The sequence below is a fragment of the Eurosta solidaginis genome, chromosome 4 (assembly GCF_040869045.1).
Source record: "Eurosta solidaginis isolate ZX-2024a chromosome 4, ASM4086904v1, whole genome shotgun sequence".
In the NCBI taxonomy this organism is placed as follows: Eukaryota; Metazoa; Arthropoda; class Insecta; order Diptera; family Tephritidae; genus Eurosta; species Eurosta solidaginis.
Genome location: NC_090322.1, coordinates 29,332,442 through 29,347,880, shown reverse-complemented (window position 1 = coordinate 29,347,880; position 15,439 = coordinate 29,332,442). Strand labels below are relative to the sequence as shown.

The 15,439-nt window shown below is 43.4% G+C and overlaps 1 protein-coding gene across 4 annotated transcripts in view; it reads right to left on the bottom strand.

The window, feature by feature from the left end:
- Nipsnap (protein nipsnap) overlaps positions 1–7,142 on the bottom strand; it is a 77,300-nt gene extending 70,158 nt beyond the window's left edge. Inside the window, exons 1-3 of one of the 4 annotated variants that reach the window (XM_067781056.1) lie at positions 7,018–7,142; positions 6,839–6,960; positions 4,910–5,009 (exon numbers count right to left, since the gene is read on the bottom strand). In XM_067781056.1, coding sequence (XP_067637157.1) covers positions 4,910–4,959 — 50 coding nt within the window. In that variant the 5' untranslated portion in view covers positions 4,960–5,009; positions 6,839–6,960; positions 7,018–7,142. Of the gene's footprint in view, positions 1–4,909; positions 5,010–5,072; positions 5,313–6,838 lie in introns of those variants that run through there. The other 3 variants (XM_067781055.1, XM_067781058.1, XM_067781057.1) reach the window with 3 other exon arrangements.
- Between the last annotated feature and the right edge of the window lie 8,297 nt (positions 7,143–15,439).

The window sequence follows — 15,439 nt, the reverse complement described above, 5'->3', positions numbered from 1 at the left end:
AGAGATGGTTGGTGTCATGTGGGGACACCTTGCAAACGGGGCATACATTTTGTATGTCGGGGTTGATTCTGGATAGGTAAGAGTTTAACCTGTTACAGTATCCAGAACGAAGTTGAGCAAGAGTGACACGCGTTTCCCTGGGGAGTATGCGTTCCTCTTCCGCGAGTTTTGGATACTTTTCTTCAAGTACTGGATTCACCGGGCAATTCCCGGCATAAAGGTCCGACGCCTGTTTATGGAGTTCACCAAGGGCCTGCTTGTGTTTTTTCGCTTCATACGGCTGGGTTCTCAGGTGCCGTATTTCCTCAAAATGCTTACGGAGATGACTCCTTAAGCCCCGAGGCGGTGCTGGTTCATCAATCAGATGTCTGTTGGGATGCTCATGTTTCTGGGTATTCAACAGGAACTGTTTGGTCAGCATCTCATTTCTCTCCCCGATGGGGAGTATTCTCGCCTCATTATGCAGAGGGTGTTCTGGGGATATAAGAAGCCAGCCCGTGGCGATTCTGAGAGCAGTATTTTGGCAGGCCTGTAGCTTCTTCCAGTGGGTAATTTTTAGGCTTGGCGACCATATGGGTGACGCGTAGCACGTAATCGGCTGGCTAATTGCTTTGTATGTAGTCATGAGCGTTTCTTTATCTTTTCCCCAGGTACTGCCAGCGAGGGATTTGGGGATTTTGTTACGGCTCTGAATTCTCGGAACAATTGCGGCTGCGTGCTCACCAAAATGTAGATCCTGAGCAAACGTCACACCCAAGATTTTGGGCTGTAGGACAGTCGGTAGCGTAGTGCCGTCGACGTGGATGTTCAAAATGGTCGACATTTGGGACGTCCATGTTGTAAATAAGGTCGCGGAAGATTTAGTCGGTTGTTGTTGTTGTTGTAGCGATTAGGTTACTCCCCGAAGGCTTTGGGGAGTGTTATCGATGTGATGGTCCTTTGTCGGATACAGATCCGATACGCTCCGGTAACACAGCACCATTAAGGTGCTGGCCCGACCATCTCGGGAACGATTTATATGGCCACATTAAACCTTCAGGCCATCCCTCCCTCCCCACCTCCAAGTTCCATGAGGAGCTTGGGGTCGCCAGAGCTTCGTCTGTTAGTGAAACGGGATTCGCCGCTCGAAGGTGAGGTTGACAATTGGGTTGGAGAAGCTATATATTGCGCTACACAACCCCTTGAATCCCGAATAGTCGGTGATAATGCCAGGTTTCGCGAGGCGAAAAAACTGGAGAGATCAGGGAGGTAGCCGTTTATTTTATTGCATAGCTCATCGATCTTTGGGCCTGGGCCTGTGGCCATTATTATGCAGTCATCGGCGTAGGAAACGATTGTGAGTCCTTCCGGTGGTGAAGGTAGCTTAGATATGTAGAAATTAAACAGAAGTGGGGATAGGACACCACCCTGTGGCACCTCTTGTTTAATTCTCCTTGGTTTTGATGTTTCGTTTCTAAATTGCACCGATGCCTGCCGACCACCCAGATAATTTGCGGTCCACCTTTTAAGACATGGGGGAAGGGTAGACCCTTCCAGGTCTTGCAGTAACGAGCCATGGTTGACCGTATCAAAAGCTTTTGTTAGGTCTAGCGCTACGAGTACTGTTCTATGGTGGGGGTATTGATTTAAACCGCAACTTATCTGGGTGCTAATGGCATTTAGCGCGGTCGTAGTGCTATGGAGCTTTCTGAAGCCATGCTGATGAGAGGCTAGCTGCAAATTTGCTTGGAAATAAGGGAGCAAAATGGCTTCAAGCGTCTTTGCTACTGGCGATAGGAGAGATATCGGACGATACGATTCTCCTATGTTAGCTGGTTTCCCAGGCTTTAGTAGCGGGACCACCTTGGCCATTTTCCATTTCTCGGGTATGACAAAGGTGGAAAGAGACAGGTTCAAGACATGCGCTAAATATTTGAAACCCTCTTTTCCTAGGCTTTTAAGCATCGGCATGGCTATGCCGCCTGGGCCCACTGCTTTGGATGGTATAGCGCGACCAATGGCGTCCTGTTGTTGTTGTTGTTGTAGCAATGCTCGCCCCACTAATAGCCGTGACCGTTCACAAATTGTCATCAATATTCTCTAACGGGAGTCCAAGAAAACTTGCCGTTTCAACAGGGGTGGACTATAAGGAAAGGGGTGTTAGAGGCGCTGGTTCCACATTACAATTAAAGGGATGGTTGGTGTCATGTGGGGACACATTGCAAGCGGGGCATACATTTTGTATGTCGGGGTTGATTCTGGATAGGTAAGAGTTTAACCTGTTACAGTATCCAGAACTAAGTTGAGCAAGAGTGACACGCGTTTCTCTGGGGAGTATGCGGTCCTCTTCCGCGAGTTTTGGATACGTTTCTTTAAGTACTGGATTCACCGCGAAATTCCCGGCATAAAGGTCCGACGCCTGTTTATGGAGTTCACCAAGGACCTGCTTGTGTCAGATGTCTGTTGGGATGCCCAGGTTTCTGGGTATTCAACAGGAACTGTTTGGTCAGCATCTCATTTCTCTCCCCGATGGGGAGTATTCTCGCCTCATTATGCAGATGGTGTTCTGGGGACATAAGAAGACAGCCCGTGGCCATTCTGAGAGCAGTATTTTGGCAGGCCTGTAGCTTCTTCCAGTGGGTAATTTTTAGGCTTGGCGACCATATGGGTGACGCGTAGCACGTAATCGGCTGGCTAATTGCTTTGTATGTAGTCATGAGCGTTTCTTTATCTTTTCCCCAGGTACTGCCAGCGAGGGATTTGAGGATTTTGTTACGGCTCTGAATTCTCGGAACAATTGCGGCTGCGTGTTCACCAAAATGTTGATCCTGAGCAAACGTCACACCCAAGATTTTGGGCTGTAGGACAGTCGGTAGCGTAGTGCCATCGACGTGGATGTTCAAAATGGTCGACATTTGGGACGTCCATGTTGTAAATAAGGTCGCGGAAGATTTAGTCGGTGATAATGCCAGGTTTCGCGAGGCGAAAAAACTGGAGAGATCAGGGAGGTAGCCGTTTATTTTATTGCATAGCGCATCGATCTTTGGGCATGGGTCTGTGACCATTATTGTGCAGTCATCGGCGTAGGAAACGATTGTGACTCCTTCCGGTGGTGATGGTAGCTTAGATATGTAGAAATTAAACAAAAGTGGGGATAGGACACTACCCTGTGGCACCCCTTGTTTAATTCTCCTTGGTTTTGCTGTTTCGTTTCTAAATTGGACCGATGCCTGCCGACCACCCAGATAATTTGCGGTCCACCTTTTAAGACATGGGGGAAGGGTAGACCTTCCAGGACTTGCAATAACGAGCCATGGTTGACCGTATCAAAAGCTTTTGATAGGTCTAGCGCTACGAGTACTGTTCTATGGTGGGGGTATTGATTTAAACCGCAATTTATCTGGGTGCTAATGGCATTTAGCGCGGTGGTAGTGCTATGGAGTTTTCTGAAGCCATGCTGATGAGGGGCTAGCTGCAAATTTGCTTGGAAATAAGGGAGCAAAATGGCTTCAAGCGTCTTTGCCACTGGCGATAGGAGAGATATCGACTGTTGTTGTTGTTGTTGTTGTTGTTGTTGTTGTTGTTGTTGTAGCGATAAGGTTGCTCCCCGAAGGCTTTGGGGAGTGTTATCGATGTGATGGTCCTTGGCCGGATAAAGATCCGGTACGCTCCGGTACCACAGCACCATTAAGGTGCTAGCCCGACCATCTCGGTAACGATTTATGTGGCCACATTAAACCTTCAGGCCATTCCCCCCTCCCCACCCCCAAGTTCCATGAGGAGCTTGTGGTCGCCAGAGCCTCGTCTGTTAGTGAAACAGGATTCGACGCGGATAGGTGAGGTTGCCAATTGGGTTCGGAGAAGCTATATATTGCGCTGGCAACCTGAAGATTTGCGTTACACAACCCCTTGAATCTGGTATTTTAGTCGCCTCTTACGACAGGCGCGGGTATATTCTGATCCCCTAACCCGCTGGGGCCAGAGATATCGACTCACCTATGTTAGCTGGTTTCCCAGGCTTTAGTAGCGGGACCACCTTGGCCATTTTCCATTTCTCGGGTATGACAAAGGTGGAAAGAGACAGGTTGAAGACATGCGCTAAATATTTGAAACCCTCTTTCCCTAGGCTTTTAAGCATCGGCATGGCTATGCCGTCTGGGCCCACTGCCTTGGATGGTTTAGCACGACCAATGGCGTCCTGTTGTTGTTGTTGTTGTGGAAACTTTGTCTTTGTGCTTAGTCGGATTCGATAGGGACTTTACGGTGGAAAAAAGTTTACCCACACCGGTAGAGAGGTTACAACCTCTTAGGTGCTCCCCCCATTTCGCCCGCTTGTGTTCGTCCACAAGCAATCTGATACGTTGGTTTATATCCCTTATTTGAGGGTCGCCTGGATCAAGCTGTCTTATAAGGTCACGTTCTCTCGCTAAGTTTGCGGCCTCCGCCGGGAAGTGGGGCGGATTTCGGGAATTCTCCCGGCGGGAATGAAACGTGACGAGCCGGATTCAATGACCTTACGGAAGGCACGCTCCCCTTGGCGGGCATCAGTCGGGATAGGGAGGGCAGCAAAGAGGTTGTCTGTAAAAGATTTGTATTCTTCCCACTTTCCTTTTTTGAAGTTTATGAAAGTGCGTTTTTCGGTGACGATGAAGTCGGCGGTATGCTCGAGCGAAATAATTTGTGATCGGTTGCATCTCTTGGATGGAGTGAAGCACTGCTACAACAACAACAGGAGATGTTGAGAACGTCATAAGGGCAACATAGGTATATACAAACTCTGAACGGTTTACTATTTAAAGGCGGAAATTTACTGCAGGTTTAATGATTTGTATGTATTGTGCTTATTCAAAGTTTTCATGCATATTTTGGCCATAATAAAGATATTTGCTAGCCGTTCCACGTAGTGTAATATAATTGAAAATTGTCTTACCGTACTGCTGTATTATTGATAACACTCGATAAGTTCCTTAATTTAATCATTTTGTTTCGCTTTTATTTGACAAGGTTAGGTTAGGTTGAACTGGCAAAGGCTGAAACAAAAAAATCAAGGAAATATGTAAGTAAGTGAGATTAGAATTGTTATCTATACTTACTTACTGGATAGGTATCAATTAACCGGACATAGAAGATAAATATGTATGTAAAATAAATATAGAGGCGCATAGTCATAGTCAAAATAAAATAAGTTTTAAATTTAGTTGCAGGCAATTTTCTATCAGCTACCTGCGTCAGTGTATACACCGACCGATAAAATACCTACATATTAAGAAAAAAAAATTGCAACGCAAACATAAATTCAGTTCATCAGCTGCTCAGCTGTCCGGAGCACTTCCATCACTGAGTAAACGTTGATTTCTGTTCTAATTCGCAACTAGAATGTTACATACATCTGTTTGAATTAGTTTAGCGACAAGTCATAACAAATAATAATGTATAAATATAATTATGGCATCGAAAATGAATGATTATCTGAATAAATAAATGTACATACATTAGTGTATATAATTGTAAATAGAGCGGCACAAAAACATTTGTTGATTTTCGCCGATTTTTTATGGTAATAGTCTAGTTGAGGGGTCGACTGCTAATACGCTACCAAAAATATCGAGAGAGGTGTCAAACGACGCGTATTAATTAATAATCCGAAGGCGGAAAATAAAAATTTTAACGCGTTCAAAAGATATTAACGAAAAACCGAAAAAAGACCCGCGGGTACCTCCGAAACCGGGGGTCGGATCCATAGTATTTTTGCGCAGAACACCTTTCTGCGTTGGCGGCCTTCGGTCGCGCTTATAAAAAATAACCCTGGACTACGCAATGTCTAGTCCGGGTGTGTGGTATAACCGTGGCTACCGCCACGGTGATGCACAATTTTTTTTGGGGGTATAAACACAACAACAACCACATGGAAATTACCAACTTCAACTGCAAATATCTCCGGACAGAGATAAAATTTTTCTTTTCCGCCATCTGATTATTGTTCTCGAGATTAATACGCGTCTTTTGACACCTCTCTCGATATTTTTGGTAGCGTATTAGCAATCGACCCCTCAACTAGACTATTACCTTTCTTTTTCCTTTTTTATCGAGCAGTTTCTCTTTTAGTTGAGGGGTCGACTGCTAATACGCTACTAAAAATATCGAGTGAGGTGTGAAAAGACGCGTATTAATCTCGTGAACAATAATCCGAAGGCGGAAAAGAAAAATTTTATCTCTGTCCGGAAATATTTGCAGTTGAAGTTGGCGATTTCCATGTGGTTGTTGTTGTGTTTGTACCCACAAAAAAAATTGCGCATCACCGTGGCGGTAGCCACGGTTATACCACACACCCGGACTAGGCATTGCGTAGTCCAGGGTTATTTTTTATAAGCGCGACCGAAGGCCGCCAAGGCAGAAAGGTGTTCTGCGCAAAAATACTATGGATCCGACCCCCGGTTTCGGAGGTACCCGCGGGTTTTTTTTTCGGTTTTTCGTTAATATCTTTTGAACGCTTTAAAATTTGATATTACATATTTTCCGCCTTCAGATTATTAATACTGATGTCAAGACGCGTCGTTTGACACCTCTCTCAATATTTTTGGTAGCGTATTAGCAGTCGACCCCTCAACTAGACTATTACCCTTTTATTCTCGCCCTTTGTATTTAGCTATTTTTGTCTACGTTTTGGTATAGAATATATTCGAAGCATGTTTCTGATAAACTATTGGTCTTATCAGTAAACAAGCCTTTCCCCAACCATGGATGTATTAAGCATAAACGTGCAGTTTTTCCACCCAGAAAGCCGCCAGCGCTTTCGCCAAAATACAAGTACATACACATTTATCTATTGATATATTTTGTTATAGAATTCTGTAATTACCTCTTCCTTTTATTAGCGTAAATTTGCTGAAATCAAATGTGAAAAGGTCGTTATGCGGTAACGCCAATCAACAGATTCTTCAATTAGCACTAGATAATTTGCAGACTTGGCACCAGCGGCAACTACGAAATAGTTGGTTTTAAACTTAAAGCAAATTACAAATAAAAATTTGCACTAACTGAAAAACTTATGGAAAATTAAACTGCATAAATTTTCACTTTTCCGTTGCTAAGAAAATCTTAAATTTTTCTCCACTTTTGCTCCGAAAGTGACATTGCGAAAAACAGCTGATTGTCGAGATGCTGCCAGCTACCTATTTGTTTTGAAAGTATTTCAAAATGAACGAGGCGACATCTTAACGTCAAACTTTTAAGAGCGCAGGGTGAGACAGAGAGTGTAGATTTGACCTACAGCTATTTCCCTGCAAAAATCACGAGTAAACCATGCATGCATAGTATTGTTACGAATATTAGCAACACTCAGGGATACTGCCATCTCCATGCCGATGCTAAGCAGTGTCGTGAATTCACATCAATAATTCAATCATTATGTATCTACATAAACGAATCAATAATTGCGTCTACACATATGTACGTATACGAGCAGCGGAGAACCAATGCACAAACGCATGCATATATCTTCTCTGAGTTGTGACAAGAGAGGGCAATAATTTGTGCATGTATTACTCAAATGAGAAGTTATAAACGTAGTTGTGGCTGGCGATTTTGTAGCTGAAACTAACTAGTAAGTTCTGGAATGGAAAAGCCTGGAAGTATGCAATGAGAAATCAAAAAGTATAAAAGGAGCGACAGTAGAGGCGAAGAGACAGTTTCATTTTGAGCTATCAGTCAGTTTGGTTATTAAGCAAGTTATTCGTTGCAAAGTTTGAGTGTTATTGTGAAGTACTTTAATAGAGGCCATTTTGCATTATTAAATATTGGAGTTATTTATTCAACAGTTTAGTGATTCGAACTTAGCAGAGGGTTGCAAATAAGAGTATTTGCAAGTAAATTCGTTACAGTATGTATAACAATTAGGGAGTATACTCAACATGTTGTTGCTGTTGTTGTAGCAGTGCTTCGCCCCACCTAACAGCCGCGACCGATCACAAATTGTCATCAATATCCTCTAACGGGAGTCCAAGGAAACTTGTTGTTTCAACAGGGATGGACCATAAGGAAAGGGGTGTTAGAGGCGTTGGTTCCACATTACAATTAAAGAGATGGTTGGTGTCATGTGGGGACACATTGCAAGCGGGGCATACATTTTGTGTCGGGGTTGATTCTGGAGAGGTAAGAGTTTAACCTGTTACAGTATCCAGAACGAAGTTGTGTAAGAGTGACACGCGTTCCCTGGGGAGTATGCGTTCCTCTTCCGCGAGTTTTGGATACTTTTCTTTGAGTACTGGATTCACCGGGCAATTCCCGGCATAAAGTTCCGACGCCTGTTTGCGGAGTTCACCAAGGACCTGCTTGTGTCTTTTCGCTTCATACGGCTGGGTTCTCAGGTGCCGTATTTCCTCAAAGTTCTTACGGAGATGACTCCTTAAGCACCCAGGCGGTGCTGGTTCATCAATCAGATGTCTGTTGGGATGCTCAAGTTTTGTGGGTATTCAACAGGAACTGTTTGGTCAGCATCTCATTTCTCTCCCTGATGGGGAGTATTCTCGCCTCATTATGCAGATGGTGTTCTGGGGACATAAGAAGACAGCCCGTGGCAATTCTGAGAGCAGTATTTTGGCAGGCCTGTAGCTTCTTCCATTGGGTAATTTTTAGGCTTGGCGACCATATGGGTGACGCGTAGCACGTAATCGGCTGGCTAATTGCTTTGTATTTAGTCATGAGCGTTTCTTTATCTTTTCCCCGGGTACTGCCAGCGAGGGATTTGAGGATTTTGTTACGGCTCTGAATTCTCGGAACAATTGCGGCTGCGTGCTCACCAAAATGTAGATCCTGATCAAACGTCACACCCAAGATTTTGGGGTGTAGGACAGACGGTAGCGTAGTGCCATCGAAGTGGATGTTCAAAATGGTCGACATTTGGGACGTCCATGTTGTAAATAAGGTCGCGAAAGATTTAGTCGGTGATAATGCCAGGTTTCGAGAGGCGAAAAAACTGGAGAGATCAGGGAGGTAGCCGTTTATTTTATTGCATAGCTACTCGATCTGTGGGCCTGGGCCTGTGGCCATTATTGTGCAGTCATCGGCGTAGGAAACGATTGTGACTCCTTCCGGTGGTGAACGTAGCTTAGATATGTAGAAATTAAACAAAAGTGGGGATAGGACACCACCCTGTGGCATCCCTTGTTTAATTCTTCTTGGTTTTGATGTTTCGTTTCTAAATTGCACCGATGCCTGCCGACCGCCCAGATAATTTGCGGTCTACCTTTTAAGATATGGGGGAAGGGTAGACCCTTCCAGGTCTTGCAGTAACGAGCCATGGTTGACCGTATCAAAAGCTTTTGATAGGTCTAGCGCTACGAGTACTGTTCTATGGTGGGGGTTTTGATTTAAACCGCAATTTATCTGGGTGCTAATGGCATTTAGCGCGGTGGTAGTGCTATGGAGTTTTCTGAAGCCATGCTGATGAGAGGCTAGCTGCAAATTTGCTTGGAAATAAGGGAGCAAAATGGCTTCAAGCGTCTTTGCCACTGGCGATAGGAGAGATATCGACTCACCTATGTTAGCTGGTTTCCCAGGCTTTAGTAGCGGGACCACCTTGGCCATTTTCCATTTCTCGGGTATGACAAAGGTGGAAAGAGACAGGTTGAAGACATGCGCTAAATATTTGAAACCCTCTTTCCCTAGGCTTTTAAGCATCGGCATGGCTATGCCGTCTGGGCCCACTGCCTTGGATGGTTTAGCACGACCAATGGCGTCCTCAACCTCTTTAGCGGTGATGGTGATTGGTGACGCGCTGAATTTGTGTTTATGTGCGTGTCTATTGGCCCTCCGTCTATCTTTGTCGACCGTAGAATGCATTATATATTGTCGGCAGAAAGCGCTCGCGCATTTTTTCGCATCCGATAGCACTTTGTCGCCAAAGGCGAGGGAAACTTTGTCTTTGTACTTAGTCGGATTCGATAGGGACTTTACGGTGGACCAAAGTTTACCCACACCGGTAGAGAGGTTACAACCTCTTAGGTGCTCCTCCCATTTCGCCCGCTCATCCGCAAGCAATCTGATGCGTTGGTTTACATCCCTTATTTGGGGGTCGCCTGGATCAAGCTGTCTTATAAGGTCACGTTCTCTCGCTAAGTTTGCGGCCTCCGCCGGGAAGTGGGGCGGATTTCGGGAATTCTCCCGGCGGGAATGAAACGTGCCGAGGCGGATTCAATGACCTTGCGGAAGGCACGCTCCCCTTGGCGGGCATCAGTCGGGATAGAGAGGGCAGCAAAGAGGTTGTCTGTATAAGATTTATATTCTTCCCACTTTCCTTTTTTGAAGTTTATGAAAGTGCGTTTTTCGGTGACGATGAAGTCGGCGGTACGCTCGAGCGAGTTCTGCGCTCACGATTGAGGTATCTGGCGAACTGTGACAGCTTCCAACCATACGTGTGGGGGCGTCTCCGTTTATTGTGCAGAACGTCGTTTCTTCTATTTGATCCGCCAACAACTCACCCCTACTGTCCGCCCGCAAATTTGAATGCCATAGATCATGATGGGCATTGAAATCGCCTAAGGTAATGCGATTGTTGCCAGTGAGTAAGGCTCTGATATTAGGCCGATATCCACTGGGGCAACGGGTGGCAGGAGGGATGTAGATGTTGATGATTTCTAGGTTTGCATCACCTGACCGGACAGATAGGCCTTGACGTTCTAAGACATTATCCCTGCGGTCGATGCCAGGATCAAATATATAATATTGCACAGAGTGGTGTATGATAAACGCTAGGCCGCCTCCATTTCCGCTTTCGCGATCTTTTCTGTGGACATTATACCCAGAGCAGGTCTGCAATGCAGATCTTGCTGTGAGTTTAGTCTCTTGAATCGCCGCAATGCGGATGTTGTGCCGCTTCATGAAATCGACTATCTCCGTAATCTTCCCAGTTAGTCCATTACAGTTTAACTGCAGAATTCTTTAGTGCATAGGTGGAGACGTCGCCACTCTGGGGGTAAGTGAAGGGTGACTACGCCTGAGTTGAGGAAGGCCAGGACGCAATTGCTGTTGTGGCCCTGGGACTGGGCGTCCTTGGGCAAGCATTGGGGTACCCGGATAATTTGGGTTTGCGACCTGGCAACATGGCGCGATGAAACCCGTCGGGGGGTTGCCGTCGCGGAGACCAGAACATCTAGGAAATTGGCACCACCCAAGGCAGGAGCTGCATTGGGCGGATGTCGCAAACATATATATTCTGTGCTGGCAAACGGTGCAAACGGAGGTAGGGACTAAGAGTCTGTTTCCCTGACCTACACGATTGCTGCCGGAAAAGAGGGGGGGGGGGGGGGGGGGGGGGAGAGAAGACGGGGGCAGGGGCTGATGCTCAGCATTGCTACCGACTCTACTACGAAGATAGTAGTTGTGAGTGGTAGCAGCTGTTTGAGTTGTTGGCGCCGTGGGGCGCGAGCAGCAGCGGGTACTTGTTGTGGCTTGCTGAGCAGCGGAGCTGCTGGAAGGTAGTGGGGGGGGGGGGGGGGCGCGCTTAAACGTAGACTACGGGACGCCCTTGGGCGTGAACAGCAAGGAGCCACAAAAGATTTATAAAAGTTACGTGGACGTCGGGTTTTGGGATCAAGCCCAGAACAACCTGTCCGATGCAACCATCCCTTACACGAGACACACTGAACAGAGTATGACCGTCCTAAAAAGATTCTTTTCCGGCAGATGCAGCAAAACCATTTCTCAGGACCGGGGTCAGGAGACGGACCCGGATTGCATGTTTTACTGTATTTTCAATCGATATCTATACAAATAAATCGTGCTAAAGCATATTATTATTGTCTAAGATAACCATTACGTTTTCATCCTGAAGGAAATTTCCATCCCGAAAACCACACTTCCGCCTAAAACACCTTTACTTCTAGCAAAGCAATAAACATTATGAAATTTCAAAAATCCCCAAATACGTCAAAAAATTTCTTTTTTATACCATGGTCCGTACGATTAACCTTCTTCTTTTGCATAATTTCAAACATATATGTAATACTCCCATATTGCTAATAGAAAATGCTCGCAATGTGTTTTCAATTCGAAATTAAAACAAGACAGCCTATAAAATTTTTATGATTGTAGCAACATAAGTGCGACAAGAGAAAATTTAGATTTAGGTACATTCGATTATTAAATACAAAAACAAAAAACGTTTAAACAGCAATGTATCGGCACCAGGTGGTGGCAAAGCGAATTCAACCAATTCGCCGTGCAGAAGAATGTCAAGTCAAAAGAAAATTTTCATTGATTTCGATTAACCATGGTTCAACTATATACAGGTTGGCTCATCTGTAAAGCAACAAAATATGTTGTTCAAATTGTCATAATCTGTGTATTGGTGTTGGTGCGAATGGTATGGAATGGAAACATAAAGCTTAGCAGTTTTTGTATGTGTAAGAAAATGTTGCCAATGTGTTGGTTTCATTTTGAGTTTGCCATCTCCTTTTGACAATCCATTCGACCATGCAATGACATAAATAAAATCAGCTGATGAGATGGGCCAACCTGTACATAATTGAACCATGCGATTAACTGACATATTGTTTTACAAGGCTTTGTATGGAAAAATATCAAGAAGAAGTAATCAGCTGTTTGGATAACACCGCCTCTACTGAATTCGCCTTGGGTGGTGGCAAAGCGAATTCAATCAATTCGCCGTGCAGAAGAATGTCAAAACAAAAGAAAATTTTCAGATTTCGATTTATTGACATATTTGCCGTCATCCGGTGGCAAAATCCTGAGCCAGATAAATAATTTTGTATGTAAATGCAACAACGATTTGAGCAAGATAAATCCAGATAGAAGTCTCAAATTGTGAGCCAGATAACTTGTTAATTGCTTCTTTTTAGTTTGGCAACGCTGCCTTTAATAAACCTACTTTTTCAAAAATAGATGTCGCTGCTTAGCCTTTCGCCGTATAAGTTAAATGAAAAACAGCGGCGACATCTGCCTTTCACATTTCACGTGTGTGAAAATTTCACGACATCTGATTCTCAAGTCTCTCAATGATCCAGAGCATTCCCGTGAGAATTAAGCATGAGCCGGAGATGTAAAACTCACTGGGAGACGGAAATTGTTGTACAAGGCGTAAAATGGCAAATAATCAAGACGAAGCAATCAGCTGTTGGGATAACATCACCTGGTACTGAATTCGCCTTCAGATAAACATATGTTTTTGAATTTGACAGCTAGTGCGGGCATACCATCCATTATTTTGTGTAAATTATAATTGACCACAGAGTCGCTCAGTAAATTGCACATAATTTGGGTCCAATTTCGATGAAAGTAAGCAGTTCTACTTTCGTTTGACAGTTTTCACATAAGGAAATTGGCTAATTTCGGCTGAAATTAAGAATCTTCCGAAATCAACTTGATTTTGGTTCCGTGGAGACATAGTATTAACCATTAACGATAGAACCTTGAACCATAATGTGAATTAATCTACAAGTAGGTAGCTATATACTGCAACAAAAAAATGTTGAAATTTCGTTTCATTGAAGAGATATTCACAATAATCCGTTCAGTCATCGGTAGTTGTCGATATCTGGCTTATCTCTCGAAGATCTTTGCCAGCAGCCTCTTACGTAATTAATAATTTTTGTCTTCTATCAGTAAACTATTTTGTTGACTTGGGAGTCACGATAGATACTAAACTTAGTTTCAACCTTCATATTGTAACGAATTTGCTGCAAATCCTCTTATTTGCCCTTTTGCTAGGTTCGTATCGCTAAACTGTTGAATAAATAAATCCAATATTGAATAATGGAAAAATGGCCTTTATTAAAATTCTTCACAATAACACTCAAACTGTGCAACGAATAGCTTAATAACCAAACTGATAGCTTAAATGAAACTGACTTTCAAAATAATACTGCTATTACTCGCTAGATATCGTCTTAGTCGTAACTGCTTGACAACTCAAATCAAACTAAACTCCAGCGCCTCTACACCTGCGGCCTTTTATACTTCTGTGTGTGACATCTCTCGGCTGCCTTATATATGTGTATACATGATTTGATTATTGACGTAAATATCGCTTAGCATAGCCTTAGTGATGGTATAGCTTAGTGATGCTAATATCCGTGACAATATTAATGCTACTGTCAATAAGGCTAGAGGTGTTCAAAGAATTTATGGGCACATTACTGATACTTAGCATAGACTTGACTTGGCGTAAACTTGGCAAATTAGCCACGATTATACTCCACTTAGCGCATACAATCTGGCATCATAATCAATAAATGTCAATTTGTATGACAAAATGTCAAATTGAAATGGAAACAAACAAATGGCATCTCAAAATGTAAACGTCATTTAGAACTTACATAGAAAAAACAAAATTCAACAGACTTCTAAGTCAAGTTAAGTGTTGCTAAGTTTTGAGTAATCAGTAACATGCAGTGTACATTTAACAGAACTGTAAGTGACAGTTCTCAAGTCAAGTCTATGCTAAGTATCAGTAAAGGGCCCTTTAGCGACCTTTATGTAATTAAAGGGCCAATTAAGGGTGACTTATAACCATAAAGCCATAACCAGATAAAACAGCTGATCGAGCCTACCTTATGGAAATCAGTGTAATCGATTAAAGGGCGAATTAATGGTGACTTATAACCATAAAGCCATAACCAGATAAAACAGCTGATCACACCTACCTTATGGAAATCAATGTAATCGAGTTAGCGTTATGTTATGGCACCATTAATCGATTACATTGATTTTCATAAGGTAGGTTCGATCAGCTATTTTATCTGGATATGGCTTTGTGGTTATAAGGCACCATTAATTCGCCCTTAATGGTGCCATACAATAACGCTAACGCCATAATCAACCAATTGGTTTTTGGTTTCTCGCCATATCCATACCCTAAAAATATTTGAGTTGGTGAATTTAATAACTTTTTGTAGATTTTATTCATTGGTTTGGATACGTTTTGACTAAGTGACTTATTTTTTGTGGAATATGTTTGTAAGTTTTTGCGTTTTCTTCATTTTTATGAAATTTTCACGATTTTTAGGTTAAGGCACCATTAATCGATCAATTGCAGATGGTTATGGATATGGGTATGGTTCTGAATATGGCGTTAGGGTTACGGAAGTTTAAGTGACACTTAAAGCTCTTTTCATCACTTAAGTTAGACCGATACTAGAATACGGATCAATAGTCTGGAATTCCCAATATCGAGCTCATGCAGATAAACTTGAATCAATACAAAAGCAATTTCTACTTTTCTCTATTAGGAATTTTCAGTGGGACCCTGCGTATAATCCTCCAGCTTATACTAGTCGGTTGAAGCTTACCAATCTTCCAACTCTGACAAGTCGTAGAGCAATGCTAGGCGTTATATTTATGGCTAAACTCCTGAATGAATTGATTTCTAGTCCAATTCTTTTGAACGAAGTAAACTTTAACGTCCCATCATGGGTGTCAAGCCATTACAAACCTCTTCTTTTGA